At 37.0% G+C, this 22,639-nt stretch overlaps 1 protein-coding gene across 5 annotated transcripts in view; it reads right to left on the reverse strand.

The window, feature by feature from the left end:
- The window catches only part of CHID1 (chitinase domain containing 1), a 118,340-nt gene that overhangs the window by 55,099 nt on the left and 40,602 nt on the right, over nt 1-22,639 (reverse strand). For 4 of the 5 annotated variants that reach the window (XM_082059203.1, XM_082059201.1, XM_082059202.1 and 1 more), the window contains 2 exons: nt 16,569-16,670; nt 14,087-14,242 (listed from right to left, as the gene is read on the reverse strand). In XM_082059203.1, the coding sequence (XP_081915329.1) occupies nt 14,087-14,242; nt 16,569-16,670 (258 nt within the window). Of the gene's footprint in view, nt 1-11,692; nt 11,737-13,347; nt 13,437-14,086; nt 14,243-16,568; nt 16,671-22,639 lie in introns of those variants that run through there. The other variant, XM_082059204.1, reaches the window with a different exon arrangement.

A 22,639-nucleotide genomic window follows, 5' to 3' on the forward strand; every position in this document is an offset into this window, starting at 1 on the left:
TGATAAAAATTATTTACCTGAACTGCTGTTAGTATGAAACACATTTAAGAAGCAAAAGTTCAGTTTATTTGCCATGAGAGTGAATTATTTTTCCCCCTGACTTTACAACAATCATGGGGGAGATTTTGCTAGTTTAATAGACTTGACATTCGTCATTTTTCTCCCTGTCAAAAACCTATCCTCCAGACAAATCGTCTGGAGAGAAAACACAAAGTGACTCCATTCATGAAGGAATAATAAACTAAGACAAACAATTACTAAGAGTCTGAAGGTGCAGGACACAAGGCAGTAAGTGAGGGTAATAGGCCTTTAAGAGAAATCAGAGAAATTGGGAATCAAGTAGAACAAGAGATAATGCCTAGGACTCATTAAGTAACTGATTAAATCTACATGATTAAAGTAATTTAAGAAACTGGAATATACGAAAATCCAGTATTGGGTAAAGCAAAACACATCTTTGCTTTCAGTGAAAATATCGAATGTTCTTCTAGCGTTGCAAAAAAACTCAGAACAAAATACAAGCATAGCCCAGTTAAGGTCTCTAGATGACACCCAAATACTCATTATACTATTACAGTTCAGTGTTATTTAAATTTGCATTACTATATCCACCATTTCTCTGAACAACATATCATGGATTTTAAGTTGTGGTAACTTTCCAATTTTAGATACAGAATTGCTACAAAAGCACAAACTGCACATCAAAATTAATTCTAAGCTGTTTCATCTGTAACAAAAATCTCAACATTTGCCAAAGTTCAAATGTACCTACTTGTTGGTGGGGTGGTGTGAGAAGCAGAACAGGCCTTGACTCTGTGTGAGCAACTGCTTAGCAATAACAAAAACATCCCTGTAATATCAACACTGTTTTCAGCACAAATCCAAAACATAACCCCATACTAGCTACTACAAAAAATATGTACTCTATCATAGCCAAAAACAGCACAGAAAGGAAAACATTTACTACATTTCGGTACAGGAAAGACATGGACCTGTTGGAGAGGGTCAAGAGAAGGGCCACCAAGATGATCAGAGGGCTGGAACATCACACTTGTGAGGGCAGGCTGAGAGAGTTGGGGTTGTTCAGCCTGCAGAAGGCTCAAGGGAGACCTTACTGTGGCCTTTCAGTATTTAAAAGGGGCCTGTAAGAAGGACAAGGACACACCCTTTTGAGAAGGGCATGTTATGACAGGACAAGGGGTAATGGTTTTAAACTCAAGGAGGGGAGACTCAGATTAGACATGAGGAAGAAATTCTTTGCAATGAGGGTGGTAAAATACTGGAACAGGTTGCCCAGAGAAGTGGTAGATGCCCTATCCCTGGAGACATTCAAGGCCAGGCTGGATGGGGCTCTGAGCAACCTAATCTAGTTGAAGATGTCCCTGCTCATTGCAGGGGGTTGGACTCAATGACCTTTGTAGGTCCCTTACAACCCAAACTGCCACAGTTCTGTGACTTACACAGCACTATTCTCAGATAGCATGTTGGCAAGTAGCCATTAGTGAAAGATGGAGAGGCTCAGTATGATAGTCCTAGCAAAAAAACCCAACATTCTGAAGGTGAAAAGTCCTATGTCACAAGGTCAGGTTGTTTAAAGGATGGCTCCAACTTAGAACAATAAAAGCTGTATTTAAACATAAACAGAAACTGTTCAATGGTGGTGCAAAAGGCAAGGCTGGTCATCTAGTCTAGCTTCAGGCAATGGGATTGGAAAGATGTGGTCAAGGGTCACAAAAATGCATTGTTCAAATTAGATGTCTACTTTAGGACAAACTGACTATTTAAAGCTGTTCATTTTTGTTGAAATAGTGGAAAAGTAAGTCCATATAAAGATTCCATTGATCAATGATTGCTTTATTATTCTATTAAACTTGAAAAAAAGGCTACAGAAAAGTAGTCACTATATTACGATAACAAAATGGCAAAATACTGAAGGAAAGAGAACAGGGGAAACTGAAGACATATTTTGTGCCATTGCACTAGAGCACTATAACATGGTCATCCACAGTGTATGTTACACCTAATACCCTAATGTTAAAACTACTTGGGCAATCATATTAAATGGCAAGACACTCCAACCTTTAACAGCTATGAAAGAGATTACATAAAGGGAATCACTGTTCCACATACTGAAACAAGATACTTTACAAAGAAGTTAAATTCAGAATTTGAGCATTTTGCAGTAAATAAGTATATAATCTATCAGCTACGCCACAATTTCATGGTTTTTTATTTCTTTCTTCAGGGTCTGGCACCTGTGTAGAAACAGTCAACCTTTTTTTTTTTTTTTTTAATATGACTCAGGGTTATTTCTGCAATGATTTTTTCCCCATATTTCTATAAATATTGCTAGTTCAACTTATCTATTACTGGATAGCAGGGAATACAATTAGACCGTGCAAAGTAAAATCAGCTTTAAAATTGACATAATAGTACTGAATAAATAAATACACCAGCATTTTTCACATTATGCATTTATATAAATGAGGGAATGTTAATTTCAAAAGCCTTCTCTATCCCATTACTCTTCTTGCCTTTATGTCTGATTTTGTGCCAGCTGAGGACTCATTTTCATGAACCAGTAGTTTTTCAATGGATGTGGATTATCTGAGCTGCAGGCTTTATGTGCAAAATATGCAAAAACAGATAAATGTTAAAATGTGTTTCTCATTCCTAATAACAATCAAATAAAAGATTTCAAGCTGAATATTTAATGTGAAAATAAGCTCTGAAAATAAATTAATTACCCTGTGAACAAAAAGCTTCCATTGTATAAATCAGGGCAAGAAACATCCTATTACTAAAATTCAGATACCAAAGAAATTAAAGCTGCCAAAAATATTTTAATTGCAGAGATTTCCAAACTCATGCAAGGAGGAACAGAGACACTTAAACAGCAGATTAAAAAAATGTCAGAATCCAAGAATGATTCAGAACAGTGGTCAAAATATAAACAATCAAGCAGAAAATATGATCCAGATCAGCTAATACTACTCTAGTGGTCTGTGACCATATTTTGGAATATAGGATACTAGGGAGGTAGAAAAAAAAAAATCGGAAATAACACATTCTTAAAATTTTAAACCCTCTTTAGGTATCAGAATTACACGACATTGCTTCAGTGGGTTTTCTACAAAGAATGAAAGATCCTATTTCAAATGAGAACTTGTTAACATGTGCCAGAGCAGAGAGGGTGATCTTAAATTATGTCCGTGGCCAAAACAGGAATCCCAGTAACTAACTGCAGTCAACTTGGAGAAAGTAAATGGAAAAGAAATGATTTAGAATGCAATTCTGAACAGCAGGTCAATATATGCATTTTACTGTCTTTTGAAACAAATGGCTCCATGTCAAGTCTACAAAACACTTTTTTTCCATGCTCCAAAACTATTAATACTGCTATTTTTGAATACATTTACCTTTCCTTACTTCAGCTAAAAGATCACTTCTTTTCTTATTCACGTACAAGATTACTGAGTAGTCCTTCAGAAAAAATTGTTTCACCTGTTGCCACAGACTCCCTGCTGCTGAAATCTATCTACTAATGCACTTAAAGATTTTAAGTTTATGTTCCTAATACACTCCCATTTATATGTCTCTTTCTCACAGTACCATAAACCAGATTCTAACAAAATATTACTTGCTCTGTAAGATCTTACTGTACATAGTATTGCATGCCATCACTCCTTTACTATGCAGCTTGATAGTCACCATTTCACAAAAGACTAATGGCAAATGGTTTATTTGCAAATTATTAATATCAGTGTTTTACTTCAGGCAAGCTCACAATTCAGTATTATTAATAGATTTCTGCTTTAAAAACCCACAGATTTTCACTTATTCTTAATACAGTTGCTAAATAAATGATGCCAGTCAACTATGGGGTTCCAGGCATATCTTATGTTAAATATTCCCTTTATGGACTTTCTCAAATAAAACTCTAGGGGTAAGGAGAAGGAAGAAAACTCTTCATTTTTGAAAGGGTTTTCAGATCTGATTGAAATTTATTGGTGGGTCTCTCTGTGAGCTTGACATACTACCATCAGTGGTATGGGGCTTTTTTTTATCTGAGGAGAGACTAAACTTACTTTACACTCATCAAGTATCTTAGTTTTTCCTGACTTAAATTTTAATTGATGTTCTTAAGACAAAACTGGTTTTGGCTGACAGGTTCCATCACTAGACTGATCATTTTTCTTTCCTGATTAGATTTGCATTGAAGAATAAAGAGAACGGCTAAAATATCCTTGAGTATAATTGTTTCTAAGTCAGAATAATTATCACACATGTACTGCTATACTTGGCCATGCATTTAAATGGAAGCACTGTGTCTGCTGCCCTTACCAACTCATAATTCTAATATCCTTATAATTGGCATATTCAGGTAAGCTTTACAGAGACACTGACACAAGATTTGAAACTTCACAACATGATATCCACTTTACACATACAGATGCTAATAGTATTGGTTTCTAGGGTCAAACATAAGAGCAATTACAAATGACAAACAATTTACCATTCCTCTTTATCTACTCAACCTATTTCCCTGTCTTCTAATTCATTTTCCCAAGGATACACACATCAGCAAAAAGAAAATTGTTCACGAATTGTTCAATATGCAAACTCAAATACAGAAACAAAACCAGGGTGAACTAAACACTTCAGAATGCTTTGACTCAGCTAAGACATAATGTTAAAAAAAAAAAAAAAAAAGGTGCAATCTCAATACAGAAGAAACTAGATCTTTAATTTATAAGTAGCAATCAAGGTGATATGAGACACCAATACCATATTTATAACTCAAAATTTCAGTGTTAACTGCAAGAGACACTATGCTCCCCATGATGTTTTCATTGTGTGTTCATTGGTTAATGAGGGCTCAGCAGTGCCAGTCTGCAATAATCACACCAGTTTCTCAGGTTTGGTACATAGAGGTCTCCGTAAGAATGCGTGTCTCATTGATTTCTCTCCACATGCTCTTAACTCACAAATGCTAAAATCTAGGACCAATTCTATAGATTATTATTCCCAATAGGAATCATAACTTCCCTCACACTGTCAATACTAAAATATATTCCACTTGTATATTGAGTTTACTCAAACTGTCTAGTGCCTCATTACTATAAAATGTACTATAAAATATATAACTTCCCTCACACTGTCAATACTGAAATATATTCCACTTGTATATTGAGTTTACTCAAACTGTCTAGTGCCTCATTACTATAAAATGTAGAATCCAGTGAAATGTAACTATATCTAAATCCATTAAAACTGATTCAAAGCAGTGCAAGGATATGGAAAGTAACAGCTTCATTGACTTTTACCTTTCCAGGTTGATGGCTCCAAGTAATAAGCATCTTAAGCAGAGACCTCTAACCCGCAACTACTTTTCAGTTGGAAACACCTTAAGAGAATAAGTTACTTGCACTCAAAGCCCAGAACTCATGGAAATTTTGCTTTCAGTCAAACAGCAAAAAAATGTAAAACACTCATGTCTCTAGATGTTGGTAAATACAAAGGAACTCTAACGATAGATCTCTGCTGGGTTTTAACCATTGCAACAGATAATTTTATAAAGATCAGAAACACCATCTGCCATCTAAACCAGCAAACTGTATTTGAGGTTGGCAGTAGGACTACCCCCAGTCTTAAGGAAACTGGCTCACAGAACTCAGAGACTCCATTTTAACCCTCTCACCTGATCATCGTCCTTACTCATAAACAGGGAGGTCCACGTATCTGCTCTAAGCTTGGAAATACAGCTACTGTGAACTTTACATGAAATACCACTTTAGAGGAATTTTCTTTCCCTTCCTCAACTGTAAGGGCGGGTAAATAACAAAAGGAAGAAGCTATTTGCAAAAGGTTTACAAAGATGTGGTATATGGAGAGATTTTTAGTTTTTTCAAAGACGGTTTCTTTCTAAAATAGGGTAACAAACCCAACATTTGATTTAAACATGAAAATGACACACATAATACTGTCAGAGATAACTATTTAGGACATACTGACTAATTTGGGGGCATAATCTTGTAAATTTCATTGAGTTTCCAAATAACACATTTGTAATAATTTTCATAAGCCTGTATTTTTTTCCTAAAAGTAGATTAAGTATCAGAGTCTGCCTTGATTTCCATTTTAGCCATGAACAACACTATATTTCAGTAACATTCTGAAATGCAACTCTTCTGTTTTTAGAGCACAAAATCAAAACACTATTTTAGCTAAAAGTTATTCCTCAACTTTTCTAGATCCATTTTCCTAAATTAGGCATGGACTAATTTAGGCTGGAAAAACCTCCCCTCCCTCTACTTCCTAGTGTTGATAATATATTGAAATATTTCATAAAAATAGAAAGAAAAAATTTATTGGACTTTATACTGCTACTGAATGTTATTAGCAGAAACCTCATTCAATCATCCACTATGTAACTCCAAGTGTAAACAAGCTGTTTGCACAAAGCAAAAGCTGTTAATATTGTGGAACATACCTGCACGTCTTTCAAAGACTGTGTAGCTATATGCTCTATTACTGTTTTCTGTGAGTATTATTTCAAGGTTTCAAGCCTATTCTTAGTCTTACATATTTCCACACTGGCTCTTGACTCAGTTACCAAGTCCTTCCATCAGGAATTAGATCACTCTGCATACTGTGTTGTTGCAATCGCTACTTTTCTCTAGAATTGTAATAAGTACCCACAATTATTTTTGCCCTCTGAAAGGACTGTGCACAAAAAACTGCCTTGAGAGATATTAAAATATTTTTACAGATTTTTTCCCACTGCCTTATGCAAAGAATAATCCATTTTTTTTACCTTTTTTTTTTTTTGTACTGTTTAAAAGCAGGCATTTCAGTTTAAAAGGAGGCATTTAGATCAGATGATTCTGCTTACATCAAACTTGGAGTTCACATCAGGATTGAGCTTTTACAAGAAAAACTAACACCATACTTTGGGCTGCATCATGGAGCAGTCTCAGAGTGCATGAAATAGATGCTTTTTTTGGATGAAACAATGGCAGAAGAGGCACTCTAACTGCTGAGTTTCAGTCCACAGGACCAGACTAGAGTAAAAGTATAAAGCCTCAAAGACTCATTGTATAAGCAAAGGGTCCTCAGCACCAATTTTGTGCCAGCTTGCTTGACAGCATAGACGTTTCCTGAAAATAGGCCCTAGCATGATTTTTCAGGATGCTAAAATATAAGCCCTACTCACAGTTCATTTAAAAAGTCAATTTAAATAGGGTCCAGGCAGTTATACATGAAAAAAAAGTAAGCACCTTTTAGAGCAAAAATTAATACTGACCCTGTCTTATTTTCAGGGAATAGGGTAATGAATACATGATTTCAGCAAATCAGGAAAATATAAAGCAAATAATTGTGCTTTATCAGGATCTACCCTAAGTATCAGAGCTTGCTAAATCATAGAATCATTTGGGTTGGAAAAGACCTTTAAGATCATCCAGTCCAACCATTAACCTAACACTGCTAAGTCCACCACTAAACCATGTCCCTAACCACCATATCTACACATCTTTTAAATACCTCCAGGGATGGTGACTCAACCACTTCCCAGGGCAGCCTGTTCCAGCATTTGAGAACCCTTTTGGTGAAGAATTTTTTCCTAATACCCAATTTAAAGCTCCCATGGAACAACTTGAGGCCATTTCTGCTTGTCCTAACACTCATTACTTGGGAAAAGAAACCAATGCACTCCTTGCTACAACCTCCTTTCAGGTAGTTGTAGACAGCGATAAGGTCTCCCCTGAGCCTCCTTTTCTCCAGGCTAAACAGCCCCAGTTCCCTCAACTGCTCCTCTTTGAACTCTCTTTGGCACCTCAATGTCTTTCCTGTAGTGAGGGGCCCAAAACTGAACACAGTATTCAAGGTGCAGCCTAAAGAAATAAAGCTTTGAAAGTGGTGCTCTTTAGAAAATGAAGGAGTATGTAATTGTCTTCCTATAAAGTCAACCAACTGAAATTATATTTGTGTTCCCAAGAAAGTTAATTCCAACTTTTAAATCTATACCGATGATATTCAGATTAGTTTCAACAGGCATATAGGAAGTTCTATCTTGGTTTTAATTCTGACTGCTTCTCCAATAATCATGGCAATTCAATTCACTGAACGGTTTAATGTTAAAATTAGGTAATGAGGATTGAAAAATCAGTTTAGAATTAGAAAAACTCCAAGTTGCTCTCTTAAAAGAAAGACTTAAAAGAAAAGCCTGTCTGTTAAAAAAAAGCAAAACAAGCACACGCCACATATCAAACAATGCCTCTCCTTCAACAAAATACAAATGATCTCATTACCGTCAATTTTATAGGGAATGGAACAGATTCAGACTCTGGGTCTATTTAAGTTCCAAGATAAACAAGCCCCGTCTTACAGTATCTGTATTCAGAAACATGTATTCCATTATTTTTCAAGCCAGCCCAATTTTTCAGTCATCAGATACCAACAGGAAAAGTAACTTAGACATAAACCAGTTGAGGGGTGGGCAGGGAACCAGGAAAAATAGAACAAAACATAAACACAAAGAAACAAACCAAAACCCCAGGATGTATTCTTTTTCTCAGGAAAGGTCAAAAACTCTCCCAGGTTAGAAATAAGGGAAAAAGATCCAGCTGCTTGGAGCCAAGACTTTTAGTCTTTAGGGTGGGGCAATAGCAGCTAAACAGTTGATACCAGGGGAATCTGGATACACACATACTGTTACCTGTTCCATGTTAATCACCATATATTTGAAGAAATTCAGTCAGGGCTAGTAGTGGGTTTAGCGTCACCACTAGTGATCTCACAAGCCTAATCCCAAAGCAATGAGTTTCTTTCACTTTACACTTGGTGCAGACACCCACATGCAAATCTATGGACATAAGTAAATGTAACTTACAGTAAAGGTTTCTTTTTCCTCCCTTTGTTTTAAACCATGGAAGTATTTTTTTCCCAATTCCATCATGCTGTCTTCTAATGGTTAGAGTATAACAATGAGACAGTAAAGAACTATATAATTATTTTGTCAACATTTGACTGGGTAAATATTGCCTATAGCAAATTTAGTATCAAAAAAGATCCTGAGAGACAGAGAAGAGCACATTTCACAGCAATATGCCCACCATTTAAAATGTGCATCACAATGACTAATTTTTTTAAAACAGATGTCCTGAGATATACACACTCACCCACAACCAGTATGCCATTGTACAAATGAATTTCAGAACCAATCATGTGCCTAATAAACACAAACCACCTTTCAGTTATTTCAAATATAAAACCCAGTTATAACAGCTTTTGTATTTAATATTGGGCAAGCTGAGATATGATAAAAATTTTACTTCATAAGATGTTCTATCTACTTTATAAGAATTAACTAGTCTGTCACTTTCAGCTAACAGCTCACATTCACCACCATTCCTGAAGGGAAGGAGACACAAATATACCATGGAAGCCACACATAATAGAATAACCCAGAGGGATTTTAATAGAAGAAACCTCTTGAAACACTCCTGAATTATTTAGGTATTTGTAATACAGAAATGACTTCTTTCCAATTGCAGGCCCAATTGTAACTTCCTCCTATCACTGCCATGATTTTACCATCTGATCCAGCTGTACAATTTAAGAAGAAGGAGCTTAACACTTTCTCCAATGAAGCAGAGAGGTGAACAACAGATCAAGAGGATGTTCAGTCCTACAGAGCTAATTGGTCCGTTGGTTTATTTGAAATATTAGTATCTCCCCAATGTTACATAAAGTATGAGCAAAATGGATTAAATCAGGAGACAGAATCCTGCTATGCAGAGAAGTAATGCAAATTCCGAATTCCAGCATGAAGAGAAACATTGTAAAAGCTTGAAGAGTAAAAGCGTCTCTTGCACAAGTTTTTTGTTACCTTCTGTAAGACAAAATAATGAGTCACGCTTGACCCAAGTCTTCTTAAATTGCTGCTAATAAAGGCACTGCCCTCGTAACTCAGGGAAAATGCTCACCTCTAATTGTTTCTAAGCACCACTTCTTATTATCTGCTATTTACAGAATGGCGGGCTGCCAATAAAATTCTCAGTAGAACTCTGCATCCTCAGATAGCTTGCAAGTAATCTTATTTTCTATCTCTGAGCTGTACAATGCATTTTCAAATTAGTTTCTCCCTTTTTTTCAACTAGCAATTTATTATATCAGCCTTCTTAATTAAAAAAATTAACATAAAAATCCCTATTTGGATTCCTTTAAATAAAAGGTAAGCACATATAGCATTGTCTCACAGCAATGGAGTTATTCACATATCGATTTTCAACAGTTATATTTGGAACAAAAGCATCTTGGATGCAGATTGTATTCCAAAGTTATATACAGCTAGGTGGAATATCAGAGATGTATCTTCCCTCTATCAACACTATACGCAAAAAAAAAAAAAAAAAAAAAAGGAGGACAGAATGTCTAACATATTAAACTTAGCAGGGATGTGCTCAATAAAGAAGGCTGAATAAACCTAAGTGGCACCATTAGCATTAGCCTTTGATTTACATTGTTTTTAATTCACAGCCAGCAATGAAGTTTCTCAGGTCCCTTTTTGGCCCAGGTCATAAAGACTACAGATATTAGATGGCATGAAACAAAAACCATCACTGCACTGCTGTCTAACCTCCCATGAGAAGGCAAAAGAAAACAATGGGTATTAATGGGTATTACCACAACTGAAATATAATGTCCCAATGATTAAAACAGATTCTTAAGAGTAGATTGCTAAAGGTGAAAAAAGTACATTGGAAGTAAGAAGCTTGTGCGATAGAGGGGCTTGCTGACCTGCTAAAGGCCTCAAAAAGGACTCTAAGGTAAAAATTCTGCAGAAAGGCTAAACAATTTCTTAAGCTTCAGGGTATACTGAATAATTATTTACCCACGACACACTCTTTTAAGGTGAAGAAGAAATGCTGTCAGGTTGTGGTATCAATAAAGGACACACTGTAACAGACTGATCATTAGAGCAGCAAGTCAGAAACACCAGATGGTTATGTTCTGACAGGATTTTAATACAGTGGTAAGTTTTAATGACTGCATCTTAGCAGTTCAGATACCTGATTCTTCACAGTCAGAGGGCAGAAAACAACTCCTATTGTAACATCACTCAAGTACAAACTACATTGTGCTGTAAAAGAAAAACTGTTTTCATTTCATTTAATCCTGATATATATGTGTACACAAGCACACACACACATATATATTACTTTTTATGGCGCCTACAAAGGAAAAAGGATATTACATGGAAAGGTTGTATATTTTTTCAGCAAAATGGTAACCAGGTACACTTCTACCTTTAGATTATATTCTGCAATAAAAAAAAAAAAACAACACTGCAACATAATATTTTATGCAAATAGGAATTCTATTGGAAGTTATTTTATGAACTTCTGGACTAAAAAAACATTCAGTGAACGAAAGCTACCTATGTTCAGAGCTTCTTTGCATCACATAATTTTTATCCTAAAGAAAAACTCAAACATTAGATCAGCAAAGGTTTCTGCACTCTGCATGTAATCCTATATATGTGCTATATTAATACTCACTTTAAATGCATGCTACCTTTACATCAACAAACTCGAGAATATATATTTTGCCACCGAAGCTTAAAATTCTCCAGCTGTCTTATTAGATATGATCAGATTCTTCCAATGAATATGTTTCAACAAGACAGTGTGCACTTCACAGTGTGCCAAGGAGCACTGGCATGTTGGAGACCTGTACATGAAATCAATTTCAGATGCAAAAACCTCAAGAGGAACCTGCAACAAAAAAAGTTGATACCCACCATACTGCACTTAACTGATTAGATTTAAAATTCATTTTAATACCAGTACTTTAGCTTAACTTCACTATCGCTACAACATATGGAGGGTGCCTTAAAGGAGCCATGACTCAATCCATCACTTTTTTACAGGTCATTACTAACACTGGACTACAGTCATCAAGAAACCAGAAGCTCAAATTCACGAAGGAGCCAAGGTGAAAAAAAAAATATTCAAGCCATCCACTTCTACACTGGACACAGCTTCAGAGCAGCCTTTTAATGTAGCATGAAGCAAATACAAAAGTGAGAAGGAATAGCATCAGCCTCAGCCATGTTTCTTATGAGAGAATGAAAAAGTCTTATGTAGCCAGAATATTAATAACGAAAATGGGAGGGAGGGAGGGAGGGAGAGAGGGAGGGAGAAAGAGCATCTCTGAACAAGCTGTACATATTCTGGGATTCAATTGGATGTGATAGCTATAGTTTTCAAAGACTCATAGATGCTAGAAACTAGGACTTTTTTACAAACAGCCGATTACCAAATAAGTGGCAGAAAGATTATTTTACACTAATAACCTTTTCTCTGTTTTCCTCATGTCAGAAGCTCGGCCTAATGTGGAATTTGGTTTACCTTCAACCTATTTCACTATTAAAATACTATACATGACATATACAGCAAATACTAATACATAACTGTGCATGCTCAAAAATATATTTCTGGAAAAATAACCATTGACAACATTTAGCAGGTAAGGCAGCAAACGGAAAACTAATGTGTTTTATGTATAATCTCAAAGTCTCTTAAAGACTTTGTCCAGAACCTTGCTGCTCCTAGATATCCACAAAACGACAACATCATGGTCTGTCAATGAAGAATATTTTAACAGGACCATTCTCTGTATAAAACACACTGTCCCATACCATGTGCCAGTGCCCTACATACAGGTAAACATAGCCTTTTTTGGTAAAAGTTAGATTAATTGTACATTACTCTTTTTTTGCCATTAATTAAAAAGCAACATGAACTTACACTATAATATAGGCCAGAAGAATCTATAAAAAGTAAAGGCAGATGCCATCCTAGTGTGAAGTATGTTTTCAAGTGGAAACTTCATTCCTAATGTTGCAGTTCAGGAAAAAGGCGAGATCCTTTTATTCTGCTAGATAGTGCTACACTCCTACCTGCAAAAGGTACTGTAACGATTACAGTGAAGCTCCACTAATTGTACTGAGCTTGTAAAAACAGGCCTGTAAATCAACAATGTTTTGGCTGTTGAGTGTTTTTCCTGCCTATCCACTACAACTAACTTTACAGAAGCCACTCTGATATACTCATTATATATCTTTCACTGTAGACAATGGTTTTATTTTCCCCACCCTGTAGTAATTTTTTGTTATTCAGCCGGATTCAGACATAATTCAGCACTGGGAAAAAACTCTGCCTACAGTATCATACCCCTTCAAACAGCCGAGGTGAAGCAAGAAGATAGCTGAGGCAAGTGCAAGGATGACAAAGTGTTTGTGTAATTGAAGGCATGGACATAAAAAATTCAGGTCCTTACCTTATACAATCCAGCTCAGACAGTATTTCAATGCCCAACAAGCAATCTGTTACCACATTGAAACATCCTGGTGTAATAAACTTAGTAACCTGTGAAGTGAGTACAGTCACCTCTTGTGCTTCAGCTTTGTTTCTACTTGGCTTCATTCTATTTTGTAAATTAATAACCAATTTCTGAACAAATCTGATTGTCCTCACAGATTCAGACTGTTTTTCCTGCTTTTTCTTCTGGCTTGATGTTACTGTACCCTGACTGTATTTCTACAAAGCTCAACGTTAGTATAGGTGGTTATTACACAAAACTAAAACAACCGTTTTCCTCTGAGAATCAATACAAAATTTCAGGCTGGCTTTGGAATACTTCCCTTTATCTGGTTAAAGATTTTTGTCTCCAGGTAAGATTATTGCAGTTTTTTTCTACCCAAAAGAAAACTGGTGGCATATTGCTGGTTGAAACCAATATCAAATTTCAAAGTAACAGGTAACAACTTCAGGAGCCGAGAGAAACAATCTTTAGGTCAACTACATCAACTCCCCCAATGATACAGAGCATAAGAGAATACTGCAGGCCATTTTAACACAAAGATGGCAAACTGCAGGTACAAACATGGACAGAAGAAAGAGGGAAAACTATACAAATCATTTTTCCATAGGAGTTCTGACAGGATAACTGTGCCATCTATCTGCATTTCTGTGAGAACATATCATACATAACTACTTACTACCCAGAGAAGTCTTACCTGCTACCAAGGATTGGCTGCCCAGAGGCTCCCAAAGCAGAATAGTCCATGCCATAGAAATTCAGACCTAGAAGTATTTTATTTCTCCATTTTGAATCAGGATCCAGTACTTGAACACAGGCTCGTACCCAGGGAAGAGGGGAATTTGGACCAGGTCTGTCAAGTTAGTAATTATGAAACAGCTTGTCAGAAACAGAACATATTCATTCTCAGCTTTCTCTTTTTGACTAGTGTAATTGACAAGAGCAAACTATGCTACACAAAAATCAGTGAACGTTAACCTACAATCCTATGAAGTTTAAATGCACCTTTCTTCAGTGGCTTGAAGTACTAATGCACAAAACTTGTTTGCCCCACTCTTGACTTTGTGATTAATTTCTAAGGTGAAGGGACACAAAACTTCTTACAGTGGGTAAGAAAATGTTTCCAGCTAGCATATTTTCGCTGCCACTGGATCTGGCAGAACGTCCACAGGATAAATCAAAACTCTGTACAAACTCCGTTGTTTTCCAATACCATCCTCAATGTTTTAGCACAACATAATGGGTCAAAATCCACTATTTACTTACAGAAAAAACTGTAAAATCAGTTACCGCTAATCAAGACAGGTTTCAATGATTGTTTAACCCTTACTTATGGATAAAACCCTTAACAGGCAATTATCTAACAAAAAGCTACGTTAGGAAGAAGGTAGAGCCTTAATACACAGAGTAATTAAATTGTCATATGTTTAGTATCAGAATATCATGCTCATTCTATTCACATCTCATCAGAGAGGAGAGCAGCCACAAACACTCACTAACATGATAAAAGGAAAAGCATATTTTAGTCTTACAAATATCAACATATTCTACTTCCTCCTAATTACTTGCCTCAAAGCCTTTGGGATATCTGTACCATTAAAACTCAATGTGCTAACACAGTATAGGAATGTTGCTGGAAATTGTGTCCATATTTAAAAGCAAAAAAATTGTGAAAACATATATTTATTATTCTGTATTTCATATACTCAAAGCAAATGCAAGCAAAAAAGATTTGAACTCTTTTTACTAAATATTTTCTCAGATTAAAAGCACTACATCTCAAAAACTAAGTTTCTTCCAAATACTATAGGTGTGAATTCAAGAATACTTCCTTCCTCCTTTCAAGTAAAAAAGATTGGCAGTTCTCCAAGTGAGGTCTAAGTAACTGAAAGTGCCAATGAAAGCATAAAGATGTGACTGCACCATAACAGAACCTGTGATTTTAACATGGCACGAAGCATGGTGCAGCTTCGCCACATTGTAAAGATGCAGCCTATAGCACAGTCTTTAAAGATGCATTCAGGGTTCCAGATGGGTTTGTATAACCTGTACAAAAGCCCTTGGCACTTCACCCTCATAGATGTCCTATTTACCTAGAGGAAAGCTAAAGTGGATACATCTATGGTACATTATTCCAGCAAAAGAGTAACAAAAAAACCCTGTTATAACTTCAGTAAACATTACTGTCTATGTTCTCCCTTAGGCTGCAAGGCTTGAAGATGTAGAGAGAGGCCTGGGGAGAGATAGGAAGGAGGTATATAAATTCTTTTCAGAAGAGATAAAAGTTCCTTTCTGTTAAACCCATCTAGACATTATCAGAATGCTAATATATTACAAGTGATAAAGGTTTTAGTGAGGTAATAAACACAAAAGGATGGTATTTCTAAATCTGCTGGTCTACCACAAATATGAACTCTGGACAGCCATGTTGAAGCAAGATATACAGAATCTCCCAGGAATTCCAAAAGCATATCCCTACCTGTACTTCGGAGGTGAAATGAACATGCTTTTGCAGAACAGTAACATAAAGAGCCTCTTTAGAGTTTAAGGACCTCTCAACTACACTGAAGTTCCACAATCACACAGCTAAAAATGTTAAGTTCCTAAAAATGAATATTCATGTGTAGGTTTTTGTGTTAGTTTTCAGTCAGATCAGCTCCCTGCATGAGCAGCTCTATCAGTACAAGGAAGGGAGCAGTGGAAGAACTGAAAAACATATTAAAGCGTGTACACATTACCAGTGCCGCCAAAAGGCAGTCTGTTGCCTCAGGATGAAACAAATGAGTCGTCAATTATGCTCTAAAGCTATTTTTTTCAACAATGACATGTAGTAGATTATTCATGTACAGAATTGTGCTAAGTAACTAAAACCAAAAGAACCTGGCCTAGAAACGATAAAGTGTCAGGGAACTATTAAAAGGATAATTTTCTAGCTTGAGTGAAAAGCCTTTCACAATATTAGGGTGTCAAATATATACTGCTGTTAAAAATGTTCTGAGGTATTGGCTTGTTCAAAAATCACCTATCCTAAATACTAATCCAGAACTTCAGTATCTGATACAGTTAACACGCACTATCCACTTCACTAAAAAAATGAGCTCATACTGTAGATTTAATAGTGACTTAACTGGGAATCAGTTTCATCAGCAATTTTTTTTGAATTTTAGATAGACTCTTACCGTTGTGGTGTCGAATAGTCGTATGTCATGAGACTGAAGCTGTCTATTGCAGAGGCCAACTGATCAAATTCTTTCTTTGTGAACATTCCTGGCTGGTTAGTCCTTTTAAAACAAACACAATGGGAAGAGATAAATTACAACAATAACCTGTCTCATTCTCTCCTTCAGGTTTCATACCATTTGATCAGGTAAGAAAAATCTTTCATTCTGAGGTGACCAAAAAAAGACACTTCAGTACCATTCTTATAATAAATGTGTAAGAAAAAAAAATATTTGAAGAATATCCACAGCATACTTACCAAATAAGCATTTCCAGCATGGCTACAGTAGTGACTAAAAAGGCTGTGGACTAATCAAATCGCCTTATGTAGCAATCAACTGAATTCAAAGCTTTTACAAAACCCTTAATTGTTTGGCCTGGTTTTGATACTTATAAAACTAAGTTATCTGAGCCATACTTAAATAAATGGATAGGTGTAGCTGTTAATACAAAAACATAAACCAAAAGTATTTTTTCCATTAATCTCAAAAAAGAACTATAACTTCAGTTTATACTGTACTTAAGAAATTTTATCTCACCTGTGAGAAACACTTTGGTTTCTTTTCATTCCCTTTCAAGAGAGTCCTAAAAAGCAGAAGGCAAATACAACTGCCTTATTTTAGCAAAAGACTATACAAACCTCTTTTCTTTAGACAAAATCAAGCCCATTTCTTTCTTCCTTTAGAGGGGAAGAAGAAATCCATTCTATGACCTTCTCTAGACAAAAGTCTAGTTAGACCTTCTGTGTATCTTTGTAGGAAATATGGAACATAATTCTTACTTTCTACATTTTTTTGTTTATTCTTCATTTACAATTTCTATCACTGGGTTAATATCTACCTGAGCTTTGTGGGTGAGGAGGTGTATTTTTGATGGTTTCAGACTCATGGAAACTAACTTCCTTCAGCCATTCAACTCAGGAATAATGCACACAAGTTGCCTGAAAACGCTGAATCTTAACTTAAAAGTAGCAGCACACATAGCACAGCAGGAAACACAAGGCAGCCCTAATAACTTTGCAAAGATGGGACTGAACTAAGAAGGAGAAGGTGCTGCCAGGAGAACTATATCCTCAGTCTGAGGGCTCTGAAGCACATTAAGATGAGACAGACAGGTAGCTAAGTAGCATATTGTCCTAAATAGCCTGGGAGAGCAGGGATCATTGAGTGGAGAGGTGGGAGGGAAAGAAGGGAGGAAAGGGAGAGGAAAAGGGGAAGGGAAGGGAAGGGGAGGGAAGGGAAGGGAGAAGGAAAAAGTGGTTTAACGGCTACAAACTCTGTGGTGCAACTCTGCCATTTGAGAGGCAGGCTTAAGAAGACTGAACAAGATTCCTCTAGAGAACAGAGGAGAGAGACTGAAGAATCCAGACCTTCCCAGTAATGTAAACCACTACTTCATCTAGAATTTAGTAGTTAACCCCTGTCTAGACAAGGTACACATTAAAACTACTCGTATTCCATCTCAAATGTAAAAAAAACCCAAAAAGATGTGCATTGACAGATGCACGCAATAAACTGAAAAATCACTTATTTTGACCTTGTCCTGGTTTTGTTAAAAACAAGTTTCTCTTTCAGTGAATTTTGCCTGTCAGCTAAAGCCTTCATATTAGCTGCATTTTCCTGGAGAACCAGACACATGTTTTGGTAAACCTAGCAATGGAATGCAAACTTATTGCTAAACACAGATGGACATCTCGCAAGAGGGGCGACGAGAAACAAGTGACCAAGAAACTGACCAACTGTGTATAACATTCCATTCACGTGAATACTTCATATAAAAGTGGGAGATCACGAGAATATCGTCCCTTTTGCCTTTGCTTTTTCCCTTCTGCTTATGGCCGACATTAGGAGAGGACCTTGCTAGTCGTCCCTGCGAACTGAGGCCTAGTGAGAGACTGAATCCAGCTCCGGTTGGCTGCAAAGTCCAATCCAGGACTTTGGTTGCTGGCTCTGCAGTTGTTGAGACTTTCAAGATTGGTTTTGTATATTTTGTATATTTTGTATTATTTTCTCTATTCTTATTAGTAGCCTTAGTAAAAACATTGTTAAGTTTTCCAACTCTCTTCTCTCTGTCCTTCTTTCCCTCCCAATCACCTGTCCTTAGTGGGAAGGGGGGAGAGGGAGGGGCAAAAGGGGGAAGTAGGGGGGAGAGGAGGTTAACAATACATCTGCCAGGGTTTTATTGTCACCCCGCAATCTAAACACCTTATCACTTTTGGATCACCCTTATCACTTTTGGATCAGTGTGCAAATTCTCAGCTGAATAATATGTGCTGAGTGGATCACCAGAGCATAACAGCAGTCATTTATCAGTTTACTAATAAATGAACAACATTACAACATTACAACATTTTCTGTTCCATCATATTAAGAAATAGGTTAACAGAGTACAGGTTACAAAGTAGGGCAGATCAAGTCACCTAACATGCCTGTCATGTTATAAAGGAGCAAAGCATGAATGATATTTGCAAGTCAGGTCAATGAATCTGACCAAACATACACTGGACTATGTAGCTCTAATTCGTATGAAGCACAGTGGTGGTCCAGAAATCGCACGTTTTCAGAACCAGTAATATACTTGTCATATTGAGAAGAAATCCTGTCACTTCCACGGTTTTAACAGATTAAAACAAATCTTCACTTCTGGAACCTATTGTTGGACCTCAGTTTTTTCCATAGTTAGCTGCTTGTTATTTACTGCAACTGCAAACTACAGTTGTTCTACAAGAATAACAAAAATGAAAGATATATTTGAAACAATATCATGGCAACTTGGATGTCTGTAGGCAAAGCAATTCCCCAACACACAATCCAGCAAAACACATTTTCAGTAAATTGATTGTGATTACTCATGAAGGGAAAAGCGTAAGAAGTAATTATATATTAGATTTTAAGGCAAGTTGGATTGCTTTATAGATTAAGCTAGGTAGTACTTGAATAAAATTTGTACATGTAACTTGCTCTCTACATCCTTTTTTCATATACACTGTCGAGGAATATTAAAAAAAAAAAAAAATTAAAATGGATATTATCTTTATTTTCTCCAAAGGAAGCTTGTAAGTGAACTATTTCCACTACAAACGAAGGCCATCTGAGGAACAAGGTCATACATTTTCAAATTGGAAGAAACCCAGTGGCAATGAATATGCTTTGTCCATTCGTGAACAGTGTTAAAGCACCATCACACTTCACAGAAAACAAGCACCACTCACCAGCTCAGTCAGCACCACCAGTCAACTCTGCTCTAGTCAAGCACTTCAAGAAACTGTCCACTGGAGCAAAAACAAGACTATTGATTCATACCTCTAGAATTTTTATTTTTTTTAATCACAGAACAGTTTGGGTTGGAAGGGACCTTCAAAGGTCACCTAGACCTTATCTTCTCCAGGCTGAACGACCCCAACTCTCTCAGCCTGTCCTCACAGGAGAGCTGTTCCAGCACTCTGATCATTTTTATGTCTCTCCTCTGGACCCTCTCCAACAGGTCTATGTATTTCCTGTACTGAGGGCTCCAGAGCTGAATGCAGGACTCCAGGTGGGGTCTCACCAGAACAGAGTAGAGGGGCAGAAAGCCTCCCTTGACCTGCTGGCCACATTCCTGAGGCAGCCCAAGATAAAACTGGCCTTCTGGCCTGCAAGAGCACATTGCTGGCTCATGTCCAATCTTTTATCTACCAGTACCCCCAAGTCCTTCTCCACAAGGCTGCTCTCATCCCCCAGCTTGTATTGATACTGGGGGTTGTCCTGACCCAGGAGCAGGACCTTGCACTTGGCCTTGTTGAACCTCAGGAGGTTCACATGGGCCGATGTCTCGAGCTTGTCCAGGTCCCTCTAGATGGCATCCCGTCCCTCAGGTTTGTCAACAACACCACTCAGCCCAGTATCAACCACAATTGTTCCGAGTCAAGAAAACTGGCACTCAAATTAAAAAACAAAATATTTTTCTACAGCTATTATGTTTCTCATTTTAGGTTTCCCAGTCATTTTGGTATTTAATAGTAGAGTTAACTCAAGGGCAGGTATGTTCTACTGACTATATGGTTGGGAAAATGAACAAGGAGAAAGTCAAGAAACTTGGCACAAAAATGTGCAAAGTCTACGAGAATAAAATTTTCTAAATCTAAGCCAAAAGCCTGTAATTCTTCTAAGCCTTGAATATAATTTCCAAACTATTGAGTGAAGTGGCAGAAACTTCATCATCATTTATCAACATTGTACAACATACATGCTAAAGACAGCTTACATACATGCTAAAGACAGCTATTTAATGGTCAGATGACAAAACCTTGGTGATTTTATTTGCTCACTATCAACATGACAAATAAGAAGGAACAGATGTCAAGTGTATGAACATGAATAACAGGAAAAGCATATTATTTAACATAGCTGGAAAGTCTCTTCACATGCAAGCAGCGCTGACCTCTGAACTGCTTTATTTGCTTTATCTTTGAGTTCACCATAAGTCACCATTCAAAAGTTACATCTCATTTGGAGTGTAACAAATGTACTTATTAAAAGAGTGAAGCTGAACATCGAATAAAAGAGAAATATGCCGTTTAAAGAAACCTGCCCCTATTGGCCTAACATATACTGAAATGATGCAATATGTACCATAAATATGAAACAATTTGGACTCAATAAGTAAATTTAAGCAGAAAAGGGTAATTTTTTTATGTTAGCTTATACTAAATCCTTTTTATTGCTGTTCCAAGAGGCAGACACTTCATATGATATTTGCATTTGTACTTTTCTAACGCAATACCTTAAGCAAATGTCATTCAGTTTCCTTAACATTCTGCTCAGATGCACTAGTGCTCTTAAGTGGTTCTTATTTCATTGTTCAACATAGTTAAGTCTGAAACTTATTAAATACTAGCAAACCCCCCCAACTATTCAGGTTTGGAAATGTCCATCTAATCTTGGCAAAATCTGCATCTATATGGACTGTAAAAGTTGCTCCATGGGGAGAAATTCACCACAGAGATGAAATTCATGGCACTTTAAATGCAGTAAAAACACCTCCAATACTGTATATACAACAAATAATTAATTTCAGCGGAGGTCTCAATATAATGTTGGTCATGATGTGTATTGGACATTATCCCAGGTGCTTGTGCTGGGTGACAACAGGCTCAATATGAGTCAGCAGTGTGTGCCCTGGCAGACAAGAAAGTAAAGCGCATCCTGGGTGCATCAAACACAGCGTAACCAGCCAGGCATAAGAGGTGATTATGCCATGTGTTTAGCCTTGGTGTGGCCTCATCTTGAGTACAGTGCAGTTCTGGGCCCCACAATTGAAGAAGTATGTGAAGGTCCTCGAATATGTCCAGAGGAGGGCAACAAACCGGTGATGAAAGGGCTGGAAAGAATGTCCTATGAAGAGTGGTTAAGGACTTCAGATTTGCCTATTTTGAACAACAGGAGGCTGAGGATGGACCTCATTGCTCTCTACAGCTTCCTGGGGAGGGGATGTGGAAAGGGAGGTGCTGATCTCTTCTCCCTGGGATCCAGTGACAGAACGCATGGGAATGGTTCAAAACTGTGTCACGGGAGGTTTATACTTGACACTATGACACAGGTAGTGGTGTGTCTCTGGACCACTCTCTGGAAGTTTGGTATTGTGAATCTGCATCGAAAACACTGGAACAGGCTTCCTAGAGCGTTGGTCAATGTCCCAAGCCTGTGTTTAAGAGGCATTTGGAAAATGCCCTTAATAGTATGCTTTTACTTTTGGTCAGCTGTGAATTGATCAGGCAGTTGGCCTAGATGATTGTTGTAGGTCCCTTTCAATGGAAAATATTCTGTTCTATTTTTATTGCCCCTTTATAGAGAATCACTGATTTACTTAGAGAAAAAATACTCTACCTGTTGAGCACAATGTTTAAGACAAATATTTCTAAGAGGTGACACACTGCTTTTCTTGTACAGAGAACAGCTGTCCCTGAGACACACCAAAACTTTTGCTTTAGACCAGCTCATCACCTTGAGAGGTGGTAAAGCTTCCACCACACACTTTTAAGAGATGCATTTTC

The sequence above is a fragment of the Streptopelia decaocto genome (assembly GCF_964273445.1).
Source record: "Streptopelia decaocto genome assembly, chromosome: 7".
Classification (NCBI taxonomy): Eukaryota; Metazoa; Chordata; class Aves; order Columbiformes; family Columbidae; genus Streptopelia; species Streptopelia decaocto.